Here is a 20,967-nt window from a genome sequence, read left to right as displayed (position 1 = left end):
AGAAATGGTTTCATCCATATTCATTTTGTGCAGTTTGAGCTAACCTAAAATGGGAAGGAGTTCATTATATTATTCCATGACATCTCTTGAATCAACCATTTTATAGTTATTAAAATCACTGACCAGGAACTTCTTGTTAAAAACATCCTCACCCATGTTTTTTGATTCAAGAGTGACCCACAACTCCTTTTTGTTGGATTAGGTGTCTAAGACCATAACTATTATTGGTATGTACTTGACCTGAGAGTAGCATGGTCTATTTAGGTTGCATGGCATTGGAACAATTTGGATAGACTTTTGTGAGAAGAGGATATTTATGATTTATTAATATATTATAAGTTCTAATATATTAATTTGCAATCATATTATTTAATTAGTATTTATAAAGAATTATTTTGGAATTAATTTTGTGATCAAAAGAGACTAATTAAATAAATGAGGATTTATTTGGTAAATCATTCATTATTATAAAGTGGGCTTATGATCCATAGTTCTTCATGTTGGGCTAAATACATGTGGTAACCCATGGATACTCTATGGAGGTTAAAACACATGGATCATGAGGAATATGGAAAGTTATGAGTTACATGGTGTAACCCTAATGTGCACACTATATAAGAAGCCTTGTAGCTCATGAAATTGGCACTAAGGAGTGACTAGTGATAGACACTTGAGGGCTAGCCGATTTTGAGTGTATATAATATTCTCTCAAGTTAATCCAATTGTTGGTGGTGTTGTGTGAACCATTTGAGGTGCAACACTTAGGACACTAAGCTCTTTAAGGTCCAAGGAATCAAGCTACAACAAAATGTATGTCATTCAACCATATTTTATATTATGTAATATGCTAGTTAAGATATACCTTGTAAAATTGATATTTGCATGTATAATAGAGAAAAGATAGATCCAAGGTATATAGGGTTGCATGTACACCATAGGGGTGTTAGAATGCTCAAAACCAAATAGTGGTATCAGAGCCTAGGCTTGTTTTCAATTATACTTGATGCAAATGCTTGAAAAATCGAATTGTTTGCTGTCTGGACAGTGGACTCGCCGAGTCCACAGATGGACTCGCCGAGTCCACAGATGGACTCGCCGAGTCCAAGCACAAACTCATCCAACTCGCTGAGTTGGTTCCTACACTCAATGAGTTGGAGCCCTTGAGTGCAGATTTTCGAAGTTTTTGGCTGGAATTGGACTAGGATCATTACCTTAAGTTGTTTTTGAACTTATAAACATGTTTGTGATGTGGTAATGATCATGTTAATCCAATTTAAAAGATAATTGTCAAATTTTCATGTTTTTATTAGTTTATATGGCTAGGATAATTACATGAAATTTATTTGATATGAATTGTCTTGTTCTTATGAGTTTAATTTAGATCATAGACAAATTGTTCGATTTTATTGTTAGAATTTTTGTTCTAAATGATTTAGATGAATTCTGTAACTTGTCCTCAAGTTATAGAAAATGAAAAGTTGTTCTTTTAAAGAGACTATTAAACTTATAGGTTATGAACTTGAAGAGTCTTTTTCCCATAAATTGTTTTATGAACTTCATAACTTGTCTTCAAGTTTTGGATTTTCAAGAGTCTTTTCATTAAACCTATATTAAACTCATAAGTTATGGATTCCAAAGGTTTTGAATAGTTTCAAAACTTGACCTCAAGTTTTTGAATTTGTAAAGTCACTTTAGATTACTTTAATTCCAAACCCTAGAATTTTAAAAGTTTAAAATTCTACCCTTATACTATTATAATATTATAGTTTTAATATATATATATATGTATAAGAACAAAGTCAGTCTTACCGTTAGTAGGCCTCATTCACAAAGCCGATCTATAAGGGGGAGGGGGGTATAAGGTTACTGCCTATAAAATGGCAGTTTAATGGGTGTCCACTCTCACCCACCACTTCCTTGATTGGTGGAGGGTCGTTAGCCGAACGCGTTGGATAGGACTATAATGTTCCCTTCATTAAAATTATAATGATAAATATAAATTAACTAAACACTTATAAATTCCCAAATATTAGTTAATTAGGAAAATGTGAAAATGGTGCTAACCTATGAAAATGCACTTTGCACCTTGTTAAGCCGTTAGTGGAGCGTGTGTGGTTAACCGGTACACTAATCGGGACTGACAGTGCGTGGCAAAGGGTAGCTTGATGTTAATCATAGAACAATGGAGCGTGTGTGGTTAACCGACACATTGATTAGGTGGTTGTCACATTGGGTGTACCAAGCTAATTTACGTGGTTATTCGCACCTTGTTTGTGATCCTCGGCATCCCAGTCACAAACTTGAAGGGCACAATCGAGATTTAAACATGCCATTGAATTGGTCAATGAATCTCAAAGGATCTAGGAGTTTTAATTCACTTAAAACCTAAAACTCTTTTTCGTTTTTCGTGATGGAAATTAGTAAATTGTTATTTACCTACCTTCAAATGTTTTGCAGTTTGGATTACGGCATCCCTCTTCCAAATTGTAAAATATTGTGTGGGGTCCTAGCCTTAATATTTCATTTGGGTGTTATATTACCGACTAAAATCAAATAAACTTGAATTTCTCCCATTTGTAGATGTCTAGTTCAGACAACTGTGGTCTTCCCAAATATTTTAAGAAAACGCTTTCCTCTTGAAAATGATGTCTCGTGGTTGGATCGTGGAAGTCATACTTCACTTTCTCCACCTCCTCCAATAATTCTCCCTAACTCACAAGTTCTAGGTCACTCAAAACCTTATTAGCTAGCGAGCACTAAGATGGAAGGTATGTGTGTACCCATCTCTTGGTGATAAAGTCACACATTGACAAGCTATAAGAGTTGGGTGTCGAAGTCTCAAGGAATTTGGTTGTTGACTGGGTTCTTCAATCACCTTCTGTGTCATATAGCGGGCTCTTATAGGACTACTATGTGATGGACCACGACATGAACCTTATTGATATTACCTATTTGCTTGTTGCTACTGAATCAGAAATGTTTTGGCGCACTGGAAAAGAAAAGTTGATTGGAAGATCTACTCCCCAAACTTTCATGAACATTGACAATGGCAACATTGGAAGTACATAAAATCTTTCTCTTCCCAATGGAAAGGGAACGGCCATAGTAAACACGGTTAACCAAATGGTAAAGAGAAGGGCTAATTCTGAAATTGTCCCATGTGTCATTCCCAAAGAGTCCCTATGTTTCTATTGCCAAGAGAAGAGGCATTGGTTGCGAAGCTACCAGATTAACCTGAAAGAGCACAATGATGGAAAAGTCAAAGCTTGACTCTACTTCAAGTAAGTGTATTGTCTAACTCTGTAAATCTCCTATTTGGAGATTCTCAATACATGATGTGACTAGGTCGCATCTTAATGTTTTGTATAATCAAAGAATAGAGAGGAAGCTTAAGAGTAAGAGCATGTTAAGTCTGACCGCAAAGAAGTGGATTTCGATCGCATGATTCGATGATCAGATTCTTGAGCTGCTGCATAAGAGTTATGATAGATTGCTTAGGAATAAATAACAACATTTTCCACTTATATTTTCATTATAAGGATAAGTTTTCCGCAATTTTACAAATAAAGAAAATTTTTGAAATTTATCTTATTTTAAAATTTCCTTACAATGACATTTGTGAAAAATTCTTGCTTGTATATTTCCATTGATAACGATATTGGAAATATGAATTTGATTCTTTCATTGGTGGTAATGTCAAAATTTACCAAACAAGGAAAGATTCTTATCACCCGAGTTTCAGTTGGATAGAAACTTGGAATCATGCAACTTATATTGTATGATGAATGTGAACTTTCATCTTTGGCAAATTAAGACTAATTCCTTGTTCACATGTATATGTGAATCAAGTGAAGGACTAGGGGATCGGACATACTGGGTGTGCGCTGGTCAAGATCCACCACAAAGATCGATAAGACTATTCGTCATGATTTACTAAAGTTTAGTAAACATGGTTATACTTACAAGTTTAAGTATAATTCTGAAACATTGGAAAAGTCTCAATGTATGGTAGAACGAGTGAGAAGAATCAAATTAGGAAGAAAGATAAAATTTTCTCCAATCTGAAAAGATGTGAGAGTACTTTAGTATCATGTTTTATGATCATCTTAATGATTATGAAAACCATGTCACAATTGATCGTCAAAGGATATCTTAGTGCATTTGTATGGCTAAGAAGAGAAATCATGAATTGTTGAAATGGTTAAATCAAGAAGATGAGTCATACTTCGTTCCAAAACAAGTCTTAGAGTCATACTCCAAGATTGAAAACACTTATCAAATGTAGGGTAAAAGTTTTCTAATCTTGTACATTTAAAATTGGTAAGTTGTGATATTTTGGATAAAACAAAGACCAGCTAAGACCAATTGTGTGAAGTGTTTATCTTGATTAGAATCCGCACTAAATCTTGAGTATTTGTTTGCCGAAGAATGGTTCTTGGCAAGAGAATCTTATATGTCAAGAGGTCAGTAGGAGTCTTAAGGATCTTGAAAGTTTAAGAGAACTAATTAAGAATAAACCTATAGTTAAACACTAGCACACGAATTGAGGTTTGTAACCTATCGTTTTGACATCTATGTGCTTATTCTAGTTAAAAGTTGACAATGTATGTGAGCTCTATGAGTCCTCAGTTGTTTGCATAACAACCTAGAAGCAATGGTAGGCCCTTGAGCTACCAAGTGGCAAGAAATTAAGATTAAACAAGTTCAGTCCATATGAGTTTGGATTCGGTACTAACCTTGTCTTGGGATTATGGTTATGACAAATTCACATGGATAGGAACACATACATCATAAAATCTAAGTGTCATAAGGTTTCTCTCTAATTCATAAAAATGATTGTGAGGAAATGCTTTCACTAAGTAGATTTTAAGGAGATAGCAATGGTGATATTTGCATTCTCAAATTCGATTATGATTACGACATCCCTTTTCATAATTCGAATTGTGAGAAATGGCAAAAGGTCTAAACATTTGAGACTTATTGCTGTAAGTTCTTAAATTGTTTAGACACACATGTAAGCTATCCAAGGTAAGGTCTATGATTTTGAGATGCCTAGATAAAGTCTTATCAAAGCATCTCATATTAGAAATCTGAACTTTGGTAAGAAAGTCAACAAAGTGTTGATTTCTAGAAGTCCAACTGATTTCTAAATACATGTCAAAGCTAGTGGGAGCATAAGTGTTATGCTAATAAGGATGTAATTATTATACTAATGGGAGCATGATCAATTATGGTGAATATTGCAAGTTAGCAATGTTAATCATAGAAAACAAAAGTTTCAATTCGCAAAGTTGTGGTTATAAAAAGTTGTTTTGTTATAATTAAGGGAAAGGAATTCATACTTCATTTCAATTCTAAAATCTTAGATTGAGTTTTTAATCACACTTAGTCATATATATATATATATATATATATATATATATATATATATATATATATATATATATATATATATATATATATATATGAATGTTATGTTGGAATGGTTCAACATAAGGAAATTTTGTAGATGGAAAGGTTAATTGCCTTCTCAAAATTTGGTTATGATTACATCATCCCTTTTCATAATCTAAATTTTGAGAACATGGCAAATAGAAATATTATAGCAAAAGACTAATTAAGTATCATGTCTGTATGTTAGACATTATGAATCGTATCCCATATGCTTAGGGTATATGATCGATTGTATATGCTATAATATTCTCGTGATCTAAATTTTCCAAATGTCTAGGGCATTAAGAGGGAAAAGGACTAGAAGCGGTCATGACTAAAGTGATTGAGCAACTTTTAAGGACAATCTAAGGTTCGCCAAGGATTGGTCGCTTAAGGACAGTTGGAAGTATAGTAACGAATGGACCATATTGACATTATTATGAATAGACAGGACTCTATTAATAATGAATTGTCGTATGGAAAATATGGAATGTTTTCATATTGGGAGTTGAAGAATAGATGAGAAAGTTAGAAACTTTTATGCAAGAAGGATGTTCAAAGGAATGTACTTTGAATTTGAGACTTCACGGAATTGTCTTGTAACAACTTCCAAAGGAATATTTTGTAATATCATTGGTCAAGTCACTGTGACTTTTGGTACCTAGACATTACCAAAGAACCAATGAATGATAGTTTAGAATCTAACACTTTCTAGCAGTGACAAGAATTTGGAATTCTTACGTTTGCAATAAGGATTTGGAATGGTGAAATGAGCATCAATGAAATGTTTTTCAATTGATCTGTTTCACATAGTAAGGATCACAGACAAACATAGTGTGCATGCTTGGAGTATAGCATAACTATTGTTTAGACAAACATAGTGTGCATGCTTGCAGCATGTCATGACTATTGTTTTAATTCAAGTATTAAGTTGATTATTCGAAACATTATACAATGAATAATGAGTAATCAATATGACTCAAAAGTTTTTGGGCCATATAGGATTAGTATTATTCATGTGTTTCACGCTCATTTGAATCACTTCATGAAGTGTTTCATGAGTATTCCTGGAATATGATTCGAGTATTGGTTTCAACCCACGCTCATTTGAATCACTTCATGGAGTTTATCACGAGTGATCATGAGACGATAATATCTTATATTCTTCAAATAGAGACGTGTGAGTTGTATCTGTGAGTCGGTTGCACATTGACATATGTAAACGCACCAGTAACTTGTTTGTTATAAAACATATCGTTGTGTGTAATTTGATGAGTAAGTACAAGCGCGTATTTGGGTCGAAGTTTATCTGTTCCTTTTACCCATGTGGATAAAAGCAATATATGTGGGCCCCTCAATATTTTAATGATGACACCCCTAAGTGATTGGCCAATCCTGGACTGATTTGATTTGTTCAGTTAGTCGATCGTCATAAATTGGAAATCAGGAAACAACAGATGAACAGAGAGAATGATTATAATCCATGTCTCAGTCCATATGATATCTAGAATGGAGGAATATATGATCCCTTATTTAATAGACACGTCATTGACTAGATCAGAGTTCAATAGCGGCTTTTAAGAGCTACGATTGCTAGTCGGGTTGGAGTCATGGTTGCAATAATAGTTATTAACTTATCCAAATGGGAGACTGTTGGATTAGGTGTTTAAGCCCATAAGTATTATTGGTATGTACTTGACCTGAGAGTAGCATGGTCCATTTGAGTTGCATGGCATCGGAACAATTTGGATAGACTTTTGTTAGAATAATATATTTATGATTTATTAATATATTTTAAGTTCTAATATATTAATATGAAATTGTATTATTTAATTAGTATTGATCAAGAATTAGTTTGGAATTAATTTTGTGATCAAAAGAGACTAATTAAATAAATGGGGATTGATTTGGTAAATCATTCATTCTTATAAAGTGGGCTTATGATACATTGTTCTTCATGTTGGGCTAAATCCATGTGGTGACCCATGGATACTCCATGGGGGTTAAAACCCATGGATCATGAGGAATATGGAAAGTCATGAGTTACATGGTGTAACCCTAATGTGCACACTATATAAGAAGCCTCGTAGCTCATGAAATTGGCACTAAGGAGTGACTAGTGATAGACACATGAGGGCTAGCCGATTTTGAGTGTATATAATATTCTCTCAAGTTAATCCAATTGTTGGTGGTGTTGTGTGAACCATTTGAGGTGCAGCACTTGGGGCACTAAGTGATGGGTTTTGCTCATAAGAACATCATATGTGCTCATACAAACCCTAATGCTTGGATCTAGGTTTCTCTATTGTACATGCAAGTTATCCAAGACTATAAACCCTAATTCTAGCATTCAAGTAATCATATTAACATGAGAATAGGTTTAAGAGCATACCTTGATTGTTATGTATCAATAACAATCCCAATTCCTCCTTGTATTGACTTTAGAAAGCTTAGAGTCACAAATGTCACTCCTCTAATGGTTCACAAACACCATAAGCAAGAGGATGAAGAGGAGAGAGAATAGAGGCTGCCCAAAACCATCTACAAACCCTAGAGAAGTCTTAGCCACGTTTTTGGGTCATAAGGGGTCTTTATATAGTAAGGCTATTAGGGTTATCTAACAAGGAAACCCTAAATTGGATGCTTAAGCCCTAAGCAACCCATGGAGCCCTTTCCTCAAGGCCTTGGACAATTTCATATGGGCTTCCCCATAGAATTCGTCCACCTTATAATATAAGGCAATCCATGACCCAAATTGCAATTATCTTATAATTACAATTCCAGTCCCTTAAGTTTAATTAATCTCTTTTAGTCACAAAACCAATTACCAATTAATTATTGACTAATATTAATTAAACAATATGATTTCTCCTTTAATATATTATTCTCACAATATATTAATAAATCATATTTAATCCTTTCTCTCCATAATTCATCCTATCAAGTTGCTTTGGTGAAGGCAACCCAAAAGGACCATGCAGCATCAGGTCAATTACATACCAAAATAGTTATGGACTTAGACACTAATCCAACAGTCTCCCACTTGGATAAGTCTAATAACTATTCTGCGTATGACTTCAGATCCTGATCTGCAATCGTAGCTTTCCAAAGCCGTTGTCAACTCTGATCCTATCAGATACGCGTGTCCTTAGATAAAGGATCATATATTCCTCCATTCTAGATATCGTAAGACATGATTTCTAATCATTCTCTTTGTACTATTTCTCGATTTTCGATTTATGACGACCGATTAATTGAACAAATCAAATTAGCCCTAGCCCAGCCGAGCATTTATGTTTGTCATCACTAAATCATCGAGGGGCCCAAAGATATCACTTTTACCCTTCTTTGGATAAAAGGAACGGATAAACTTTGATACAATGCTTTCTTGCACTCACTCACCGAATCACACACAACAATATCTTTTATAACACCAAGTTACTTGTGCATTTTCATATTATCAATGTGCAACCGATTAGCAAGATACAACTCACACATCTCGGTTTCAAGAATATAAGATGGTATCGTCTCACCAATCACTCGTGATACAATTCATGGAGTGATCCAAGTGAGTGTGGGTTTAATCCAATGCTCAAATTCATATTCATAAGCACTCATGAATGTTGCAGCAAACATTTGATTATGTCTAATACTGTTTTAGACAATCCACACACCAATTCACGACAGTCTTCATTCATACCTACTTCCAACATATGAACGGTTGTGGCCCGTTCGAATAATTTGACTGTTCTTAACCAATTAAATTATTCAGGAAGTCAAAACATGTAAAGTGAAACACAAGAATAATACTAATCCCATATGGCCTCAAACCTTTGAGTATAAATAAAACTCCTTTTATCTATCACCATATCGATTACTCATTATTTGTCGTTTCAGGTAATCAACTTCTTACTTGAACTATTACACATGTCCCATGCTCCTAGCATGCACACAATGTTTACCTATGGTTCTTACTTTGTGAAATAGATCAAATTGAACACATTTCCAATCATTCTCATTTCACAACTCCTAATCCTTTTTCATAAGTGTAAGAATATCAAATTCTTGCTACTTATAGAATATGCTAGATTCTAACATTCTATTCAATCATCCTTTCGTAATATCACTACACCAAAGTCACAAAGACTATTGCCAATGATATTACAAAATCTTCTATCGGAGATTGTTACAAGACAATTCCTTAAATATGATGTCTCTCACTCAAAGTACATTCCTTTGAACATCCTTTTGCATAAAAGTTTCTAATCTAGACATAGATTTTTAATATTCAATTCCCAATATGGACACGTTTCCATATTTTCCATATGACAACTTATTCTTAATAGAATCTTATCTATTCATAATAATGTCGATATGGTCCATCCAATATGGAAACATTTCCATAGTTTCCATATGACAACTCATTCTTAATAGAATCTTTTCTATTCATAATAATGTCGATATGGTCCATCTAATACCATGCTTCCAACCACTCACAAGCAACCAATCCTCATCGAACTTTGGATTGTCCTTTGATAGTTGTTTAATTATTTTAGTCAAAATCGATTCTAGTCCTTTTTCCCTCTAAATGCGCTAGACATTTGGAAAATTTTAGAATGTTCAAATATTAAAGCATTTGCAATCGATCCTATACCCGAAGCGTATGGGACATGATGCATAATGTTTTATTTGCTATGTTCTCAAAATTCGAATTGTGAAGAGGAATGTCGTAATCATAATCGAAATTTTAAGAACACACTACGTACCTTTGACTAAATTTATCAACATTTCTCAACCTAAGCCTTTAGATTTGAAATGAAGCATAATATTCTCTCCCTTAATTATAGCAAAACAACTATTCCATCCTTACGACTTTGCAAAGAATGACTCTTGTTTTCTATAATTAATATTGCCAACTTACAGTACTTGCCTTAATAATCATACAATCATAACATTTATGCTCCCACTATCATGATGATTATTATAAACATAACACTTATGCTCCAACTAGCTTCGACATGTATTCATAAACATCTTAACTTTCAAAAAAACAATACCTATTACATTTCTTAAGTCCATGTTTCCAATACTTAATGCTTTGATAATCTTTTATCAAGGCCTCTTAAACTTATACACCTTTTCCTTAGATAGCTCATATGTGTGTCTAAACAATTAAGACTAGTTGCCAAACCTCACAATTCAAATCATGGAAAGGGATACCGTAACCATAATCGAATTCGAGAATGCAATTTTACAATCACTATCTTCTTAAAATCTTTCTTAGTGAAAGCATTTCCTCACAATCATTTTCATGAAGGAGGAAATCTTATGACACTTAGATTTAAACGGTGTATGTGTTCCTATCCATGTGAATTTGTTAAAACCAAAGTTTACGACAAATTCAAACTCATATGGACCAAACTTTCTTAATCTTGATTTCTTGCCTTATGGTAGCACAGCTGCCCACCACATCTTCCAAGTAGTTAAGCAGCTCACACTTTCCTATCAATGTACCTTTCATTGATCAAGGTGCCTTGCCTTTTATGAGAACTCATAGAACTCACATGCATAATTAACTCAATTGGAAACAACACAGAAACAAAATAATGTCAACACGATAGGTTGTAAACCTTAACTCGTGTGCTAGTGATGAATGATAAGGTTTATTTGATTTGTTCTTGAAACCTTTCAAGACCACTAAGACTCCCACTGACTTCTTGACATATAAGATTCTCTTGTCAATAACCATTTCTTGACAAACAATTATTCAAGAGTTAGTGTAGCTTATATCAAAACACTTCATAAATTGGTCCTAGTTGGTCTTTGTCTTATCCAAGACATCACAACTTTCCACATTTGATGAATGTTATAAACCTTATTAATACTTTTTCACTCGACGTCACAATCTTAACTTTAAGACTTGTTATTGGAACGAAGTACGATTGACCTTTTGATTTAACCATTTCTTTAATTCTTGATTCCTCTTCTTAGACATACAATTATGCTAAGACTCACTTAGAGGATCAATTAAGATATGGTTCTTAATCATTAAGACCTATCATAAAGCATAAAAGCTACTCTCCCTTCTTCTTAGAATGGAGAAACTTTTATCTTTCTGCCTACTTGATTCTTCTTATTCGTTTTGCTATTGATTTAAACCTTTTTAATCAATTCCGAATTACACTTAATCTTATAAGTATAATCATATTTACTAAACTTTTAGTAAATCATGATGAATGTCTTGTTACTATTATGGTGGACTTTGACCATCACACAACTTTGTGTACTCGATCTCCTAGTCCTTCACTTGACACTTTTCAACGAATTAGTCTAATTTCCAAATATGAAATTTCTCATTCATCATGCAACCAAGTTGCGTGATTCCAAATTTTTGTCCAATTGAAACTTGGGCGATGAGAAACTCTCCCTATTTGGTAAATTCTCGACTTTTTCCATAAACACCATAAATAAGAATCATATCCATTTGTTGTAGAAATATTCAAACATCAATTTTCATAACGATTTCATTACAAGGAAGTAAACAAATAAATAAGTCAAACCAAAATTTATTTTATTTATAAAAGCAGCGGAAAACATTTGTCCTTACAATGAAAAATCCATAGAAAACTATGTTTTTCAAAAAGAAAATTTCTAACAACTCTATCATAACTATCTAATCTCAAAATCTAATCTTCAAGTCCATGCGATCAAGATCCATTTCTTATGATTAGATTCATCTTGCTCTTTCACCAAGCTTCCTTTCTTTTCACCGATCCTACAAAAACATTCAAATGCAATCTTATCACATCATGTATTTTGAATCAATGAATAGGAACTTAACGAAGTTAGATAGTGGATTTTACCTGAAGCGCAGTCATACTCTTTGACTCTCCTATCTTTGGAATTTTCAGGCTCTTGGGGCAGACTTCTATCCAACGCCCTTTCTCTTGGCAGCAAACGCAGGTCGCTTCTCTTAGAACGTCCTCGGAAGCATGGTCGGTTGACTTTCCCAACAAATACACTCCATTGCTTCGCCAAATCATTTCTGATTCAACAATAATGAGCATGTAAGTTAGGTCAATGAGGTTGTCGTCATGATCCATCATATAATACTTTCTTTTGAACTCATTATATGATTCAGGAAGTGATTGCAAAACCCACTTTACAACCAACTCATTCGGGAATGACACACCCAACATTATCAACCAATCAATGTGTGATTTCATTCCTAGAACGTGGGCACACATGGGTTTACCATCTTCATGTTTCATTTCCAATAAGGCTTTAGTGATGTTGAACCTTTCAATTCTTCGATCTTGTGGGTTAGGGAGAACAATTGGAGGAGGTGGAGGAAGTGAAGCATGATATCTTGTTCCTCGATCGAATCGTGGAATACCATCTTCATGTGGAATGCTTGTTCCACAGGATTTGGGAAGACCATAGTTGTCGAACTTTGACTTCTACAAAACGGGAGAAAACGAATTCAAATTAGTTGATCGATTGAGTCCTTAGTAAGGGGTCGTTTGATTTGCACTTACCCAGTCTGGTCAGAGCTGACTGCTGACCCGGTCAGTAGTCAGACTGTTTGATGGGCCTCTATTGTGGCTGACTCGGTAAGCACTCCCTGACCAAAGGGCTAACTCGGTCCCAAAAAAAAAGATGTTGACCGATTACCCTAACACAAATCGCCGCTCATTCATTTTCTTCCTTCGATATTCAGCGCGACACAAGAATTGAAAGCTGGAACTTCCGGCTACCTCACCTCCTGCGCCGACTAGGACTCAGCACCGGCGACGAAGCCACAGCCCCAGCGAAGGCACTGCTCGACTGCAGGTACGTCTTTTCTTTTTTTTTTTTTGTTTTTTTTTTATGAAATCCCAAAACCCTTCAATGTTTACAAGAATTGAAAGATGCCGCTTCCGGCCACTTCACCTCCGGCAACGAAGCCATAGCGCCGACGAAGCCACAACTGCCCGACTGCAGGTACATTTCTTCATTTTTTTTTTGTTTTTTTTTCTGAAATCACAAACCCTTCAATGTTTGCTGTCAAATTGATAATTTCATTCCGAAATTAGGATTTGAAATTACTTCTTTCATTATTCTTGGATTCAATTAGAACAAAGGGTTAGCATGAAATCAATTTATAATGTGTTTTTGATGAAATCTGATTTTATCTATATGAAGGAATTAATTGCTTGTGTATGAAATCTGCAACAACTAATGTGTGAAATCACAGCCCCTTATATAATTGTTAAATTGAATGAATTGTGTAATGTATGTATATATGATATGTTTATGTGCATATGTGTGTAAGATCAAAATGGTCAAGAAAATGATTGGAATTTGAGATCTTGTCTTCAAGCCCTTATATAATTGTTAAATTGAATGCATTGTGTAATGTATGTATATATGATATGTTAATGTGCATATGTGTGTAAGATCAAAATGGTCAAGACAATGATTAGAATTTGAGATCTTGTCTTCAAGTTATGTATTATGTGTATATGATATCTCCCAAGTATTGTCTTCAAGTTGTATTATCTTTAGGTATATGTGTATTACCAAACTTATATATGAGATCTTGTCTTCAAGTTATGTACTGTGTGTATATGATATCTCCAAAGTATTGTCTTCAAGTTGTATTATCTTTAGGTTAAACAAAAAAATATATGTTTTATCTTAAACAAAAAAAATATATGTTGGATGATTAGATTTTTTTCTTTTTACAATAGACATGACAGATAAAAGAATTAGGGTTAGTTGGAAGTCGGAATTGGTGGACAAAACTTTTTTTGGAAGCATGTATACAAGAATTAACAAGCAATGGTCGGGAGGGTAGCGGACTAAAAGCAAGTTCATTGGTTGTGGTCGCGGAGAAATTGAAAACAGATCATAATTTTATTGTCGACAAAAAACAAATGAAAAACCAATACGACTATTTAAAAGCAAAGTATGCAGTGTGGTTAAAACTTAAAAACAAAACAGGAAATATTTATAATCCCGTTACGAATTCTTTTAACATGACTAATGAAGAATGGGAAGCGGAAGCGAAGGTACATTAATAAATATTTTTTAAAGTAGATTATATTTTTTACTACTTTAATAATATTTATTAAATTTGTCAAACAGTTGAACAAGTATGTAGTAAGCTGAGAAATGCACCCCTCCATTGCCCTGACCTTTGTACCCAACTATTCGACGGGGCGACCTCGACCGGTGTTCACAGTTGGGGGCCATCTTCGACATTACCTCATCCCAATGAAACCTTTAGTACACATGATTTTGAGGATACAGAGATGGATGAGCCAGCACCTCATGCAGATACCCCAAGCTCAACAGTACCTCAACCTACTAGTGATGAATCATCTGGGCGAACAAAAAACAAGGTGGGCAAACGAAATGGTCCTAAAGAAACCACACTTGATGATGAGTTGAAAGAAGTTGGAAAAGAGATTATCAAGGCTGCACAAGCATTCACCGAAGCAAATAATCTTGACAAGGAGATGGATGCTTGTATGGCGAAATTGACAAGCTTGGAGTGGGGAGAATATGATCCGAAATACACCACTGCTCTTATGTTATTTGCTGAAAGTGCTGGTAATAGGAAAATTTGGTTGCGCCTTAACTTGTCAACTTGTGAGTCGTGGGTAACAAATGCGGGAAAAAAGTTTGGATTAGTTGGTTGACTTTAGTATTGACATGTTACGTTTGACTTTAGTATGTTATGGTTCATTGTTTGACTTTAGTATGTTATGGTTCAGTGTCAGACATTAGTATTCCATGGTTTAGTTATGTTATGGATTGTTTTTCTTAGGTGCGGTTATGTTATATGAATTTATATGTTATGAAATGTTATGTTTTTCTTAGGTGCGGTTATGTTATGAAATGTTATGTTATATGAATTTATGTTATGGATTGTTATGTTATTGATTGTTATGTTATTGATTAAAATGTAATCTGTATTTGACATCTAACAGGACATATGGATAAAGAAGGTGACTTTTTATATTTTCTTATATTCTCGTGGTATTGGTTGATGTTGGTCCGACAAAGGCAAAGAATAATTAAAAGAATAAGAGCTAGCGAACAGGTAGCAAAGGGATATGTGTATACGCAAGATTTGATACACGGATGTCCTATACAATGTTACGATATGATACGTCTTTCACAAGATGCATTTGTACTATTATGCAATCACTTTACACAAAGAAATTGGTTGCAATCTAGTAGGACGATAAGCGTTGAAGAGAAGATGGCTATGTTTTTACATGTTATAGGACATAATGAACGTTTTCGAGCCGTTAAAGAAAGATTTCATCACTCCACACAAATGATTCATCAATGTTTTCATGAGGTATTACGTGCAATGATGTGTTTTGCATGGGAAATTATAGTACCAACCTCGTCTAATTCAACAAGAAATACCTCAGAACGACATAGACGGCTAATGCAGATATTTCCCGGAGCAATAGGTGCACTAGATGGAACACTTGTACATGCAGTTGTTCATGTTGATCAACAAACTTGTTATAGGGGAAGAGGAAAAGGTGAATGATATCAAAATGTAATTGGAATTTGTAATTTTGATATGATATTCACCTTTGTATGGGCTGGATGGGAGGGCATAGCACATGATTCTAAAGTTTTGAAAGAAGTTGCATTTAACCCAACTTCCGGATTTCCATTCCCTCCACCAGGTTTGTAACTTTACTATACGTTTTATTATCTAATATTATTTATATGATAAATTTGTCATACATCTACAGATAAATATTACCTTTGTGATGCCGCATACACCAACACCCGTGGATTTATGGCTCCCTACCGCAATACTAGGTATTGGTTAGCCGATTTTCGAAGAAACAGAGCTTTGACTATGGAAGAAATCTTCAATCATGCTCATGCACAACTTAGAAATTACATTGAACGTGCTTATGGTGTATTGAAGGCGAGATTTCCAATTTTAAAACAAATGGCTCCTTATCCTTTTCCAGTGCAAAGGGACATAGTCATTTCTTGTGTTGCGGTCCATAATTTTATAAGGAAATACGATATTGAAGATGAATTATTTACGAACTTTGAACAAAACACTATGGTTACTCATAATGTGGGTGGTGGAGGAAATGAGGGTCAAAACATAGAAGGCATAGAATGGGGTTCCAAATCCGTTAACTATATGACTAATTTGCGTGACCAGATTGCTAATTAGTTATTTTCAAATGGTTCACGTTAAACGGTGTACTTTTTTTATTATGTATGACAATTTGTATTTGGATTTTGTATTACACTTTGTATTTGGATTTTAATTGATGTATGTTTAATTTGGATTTTATATGTTAATTTGTGGTTTTATAATTTTTTTATCCAACACAAGAGACGACACAAGGGTAATATGGTCATTTTTTCATTCAGCAAAACCATTCAGATAAATAATCAAACAGCATAAACTCAGTCAGATATGGACTCCGTCAGCATTTCTAACTCAGTCAGCTTCTAATCCAGTCAGCTCTAATCCAGTCAGCAACTATCAAACGACCCCTAAATCACCCAAATGAGATACTAAGGCTAGGACCCAACACAATACACTACAACCTAGAAAAGGAATGCCATAATCTAGTTGCAGAATATTTGAAGGTAAGTGAATGACGATTCACTAATTTCCACCATGAAAAAAACAAAAAGAAATTTAAGTTTTAAATCTATGAAAACTCCTAGATCCTTTGAGATTCATTGAACATTTCAATGGCATGTTTAAATCTTGATATGCCCCTCTTGTTTGTGATTAGGATGCTGAGGATCACAAAGCGGGTGTGAATAACCATGCAAACTTACATGGTGCCCTCACATGTTACAGTCACCTATTCGATGTACCGGTAAACCACACACGCTCCACCGAACTATGAAAAACATTGAGTCACCCTTTGCTACCTTTGCTTAGAACCATTTAGTGTGCCGGTAAACCACACACGCTCCACTAACGTCTTCGCAAGGGCACAAAGTGTAATTTCATGGAATTGCATCAATTCACTTTTGCCTAAGTAACTAAGATTGGGAATTTGAAAAACATTTAGTTACTTTGTATTTCATTATACTTATAATGGAAGGTTTCGTCCTATCCTACCCGTTCGGCTAACGACCCTCCACTAGTCAAGAGTGCGGTGGGTAAGAGTGGATACCCATTCAATCGCCATATTATAGGCAATTTTCTTAAACACCCCTTATAGACCAGCTTCGTGAATGAGGTCTACTAACGGTAAGACTGACTTTTACTCATATATATATATATATATATATATATATATATATATATATATATATATATATATATATATATATATATATATATATAATGTTAGACTTTTAATGTTATATATAGTATAGGGTGAATTTTACACTTTGAAAATACTAGGTGGTCAAATTTAATAATTATACTTTTAATTCAATTAAATTGTATACCCAAACTTTTATGGATTTATTAAACCTCTTTTAATTATACACCTTAATTAATTAATAAAACCATAAGGGTGTGATTTGAACTTTTCAAAACATTACTAGGGTTTTAGAATTTAATATTCCTATATTAAACTTTTAATCAACTTTTAAATTCCAAAACTTGAGGGCAAGTTTTGAAACATTTCAAAACATTTGGGTTTAGAATTTGAATATACATCATAATTAAACTATTAATCAAAATTTAAATTCCAAAACTTGAGGGCAAGTTTTGAAACCTTTTTTCAAAACATTAGGGTTTTAACTATTTAAATTTCAAAACAACAAAACTTTTGGGTTCAAATTTAAACTATAAAACCTAAAGGGGAAAATATGAAACTTTTCATAACAACAAGGATCAAATAACAAATAATCTAAATTAACATTCAATCACATAATTATCCATATTTGATTTATTTAATGATTTCTTGCAAAATAATTTACCAATTTAATGAAAATAATTAATCAATTATCACATAAGAAAACAAATATTTTATTAATTGATAAATATCTTCAATTAGATCAAGAATATAGTCAAATATATCATAAAATCGGATTAATATTGATCTAATATGATAAGGCAACTATCCTTAAGCAAAAACAGCAAGAAATCCCGGTTTTCCCTCCTTCTGACGAGCCGACTCGCCGAGTCAGGAATGGACTCGTCGAGTCACCATGGACTCGGCGAGTTCATCTATGGACTCGGCGAGTCCAGCCTCCAAAAGGTATGCCATTTAACTATATTTTATATTGTGTAATATGCTAGTTAGGATGATACCTTGGAAAATTGATATTTGCATGTACAATAGAGAAAACATAGATCCAAGGTATATAGGGTTGCATGTACACTATATGAGTGTTAGAATGCTCAAAACCTAACACTTTTCACTTTTAGCATCACTGTGGATATCAAATAAAGAATCAAACATACCATTCAGCATGTGACCTCTATAGATGTAGTCATCATTGTCCCACTTGATCGTCCTTCTGGTTTCCTCCAATGTCATGTTCTCCATCACTTCTGGCCTTCGAGTACTCAGCACATACGCAACCTTCGAAGTGTTCAACATGAACAACATCTTCTTCTGCCAACGGCTGAAATCATTGCCACCAAACTTTTCTTGTTTCGTGGACTTGGTGGTCAACTTGCAGATTGATTATGTCATCTCCACTGTACGAGAATATCAGTTCGATTGTTGGAGGATATAATGTAGGGTGATAGTGGATAATCGGACTCCTTATGGATTGTGTATGTTCACTTTTAGAATTGATATTTTCATCACATGCTTGCGTTACAAGAAATTCAGTCTACGAAAATCCAAAATGAAACTTCTGAATCTAGGCATAGAAACACAAACCAAACTGCTAGAGAATTCTGAGTTTTGTTTTGAAGAATAAGAGCTTAAATAAAGGTTTTGTATACAGCTCAAATAAGAGGTGTATATATACATGATAGACTAGGGTTAGTCTTCTAAATTAGTTATGCAGATCTCTGAACGAATAACATAATCAATAGTTACCAAAATTGATAAGATTTGTCAATCTTACCATAATTACCCATTAAAATTCAGATTTTCCTTAAAGAAACTAATTCAAAATTTTGAAGACCTCTTAGGGTACTGCTATAAACCCACGGGGGCCCTGCCCCTCGACTACCGCGAGGGGCTCTACCCCATGCCCCCCACTAGGGGTGTTACCCCGTGGAACCTGCAAGTGGGCACAACCCCTTTTACCCCTTGTCTTTATGTTGTACCGACATATAATTCGATCTTATATATGCATGCACTCCGCATTCACCACAACATATAATATAGAATACAAACGATAAGACCCCTAACTCATATGTTAGTTTCAATTACATAAAATGTCATATAAAACTAAAATCTCCAACAAAATAATGATAAACAAATGATATTTCCATCCCTTATTCAATTTTATCTTGGGTATTCCAACGTCAAAAGTTTTTGTGGGATCATTACTTTAATAAAGGTTTCATAAACTTATTTAATATATTATATATTTATGAAATAGGAACAGAAACTTGAGGGATTGATTCGTTTTTGGCTTACTTAACCTATTTATTTTTGTGGGATTGATTCGTTTTTGGCTTACTTAACCTATTAATTTTTGTCACCTATGATGTAAGTAACAAAGTGATGTTGCTCGTTCGTTTTGTGACATATTTTTTGTATTTTGGGCATTTTATTTTTAGTTTTAGTATTTTTTTTAAATGTATATCGAATGATTGACAAAAAGTCCAACCGGTTTAAAATTTAGTAACGATGAACTTATACAATTTTAAAGTGATTGAACTTTTGGCAACCATTCGTTTAATATATATATATATATACCTTAAAAAACATTTACCATATTTTGCTGAATTTTAAGAGGTATAACATTTAAAGCATCATTTACAACAACTTTTTGCATTCTACAAAAATCATATTTTATCGGGTAAGCATTTAGAAAAAGTCAACAAAGCTCTTATCGCCCCTATTATCAATGCGTTATTGTTTTGAGTTTTGACCTGACTCCTTCTTATCTCAAAATTTCCTCATATCTCGCCAGTTCCGTTTATTGTTCATATATACAGACACATTCGAATAGAAGCTTGTAGTGGAGTTGATTCTGATGGCATATGCGGAATTAGAAAGATCTAGTGAATCATCATACAAATTCAAGAACACCAGGAGTAAATAAATCTTTGTAAGCTCTTATTAGATCTAGAAAGATTATACAAATGGGTTTTGTATACAATTTCTCTCTCTAGTCTAACACTCCATGATGGACTCTTACATAATGGGAGTCACTCACTTCCTATTTATAGGAAAAGACTCAACCCAATTACACATACAAAGAGGAAAGCCTAAAACAATACATCCAAGCATGACTTTGCACCCTAACATTCTCCCCCTCAAAGTTAGGATTGAATGTCCGGCTTTAATCTCCAACGAGCTAGCGCGATCAAGACCAAACTCCCCCTCGAAGTAACACCGGTCTTCAAATCCGCAAATGAATATTCGACAAACCCGAGAAGCTTCGAAT

At 34.0% G+C, this 20,967-nt stretch overlaps 1 protein-coding gene across 1 annotated transcript; it reads left to right on the top strand.

Moving 5' to 3' along the window:
- The first annotated feature begins 16,021 nt into the window (after positions 1–16,021).
- LOC145046165 (uncharacterized) lies at positions 16,022–16,642 on the top strand. The gene is made up of 2 exons (XM_078994467.1): positions 16,022–16,130; positions 16,200–16,642. Exons 1-2 carry the CDS (start codon positions 16,022–16,024, stop codon positions 16,640–16,642), a joined length of 552 nt encoding a protein of 183 aa, XP_078850593.1.
- Positions 16,643–20,967: the final 4,325 nt, after the last annotated feature.

The sequence above is a fragment of the Lactuca saligna genome, chromosome 5, assembly GCF_052625555.1.
Source record: "Lactuca saligna cultivar CGN05327 chromosome 5, ASM5262555v1, whole genome shotgun sequence".
NCBI lineage: Eukaryota > Viridiplantae > Streptophyta > Magnoliopsida > Asterales > Asteraceae > Lactuca > Lactuca saligna.
Note: the sequence above shows the minus strand (reverse complement) of the source record. Positions and strands in the feature narration are given on the sequence as shown.

Excerpts from the sequence above, each read along its gene's own strand:
- LOC145046165 (XM_078994467.1), top strand. The coding sequence starts at position 16,022 with ATGATATTCACCTTTGTATGGGCTGGATGGGAGGGCATAGCACATGAT. Across the intron at positions 16,131-16,199 it reads ATTTCCATTCCCTCCACCAG|ATAAATATTACCTTTGTGAT; the intron begins GTTTGTAACTTT and ends ATACATCTACAG.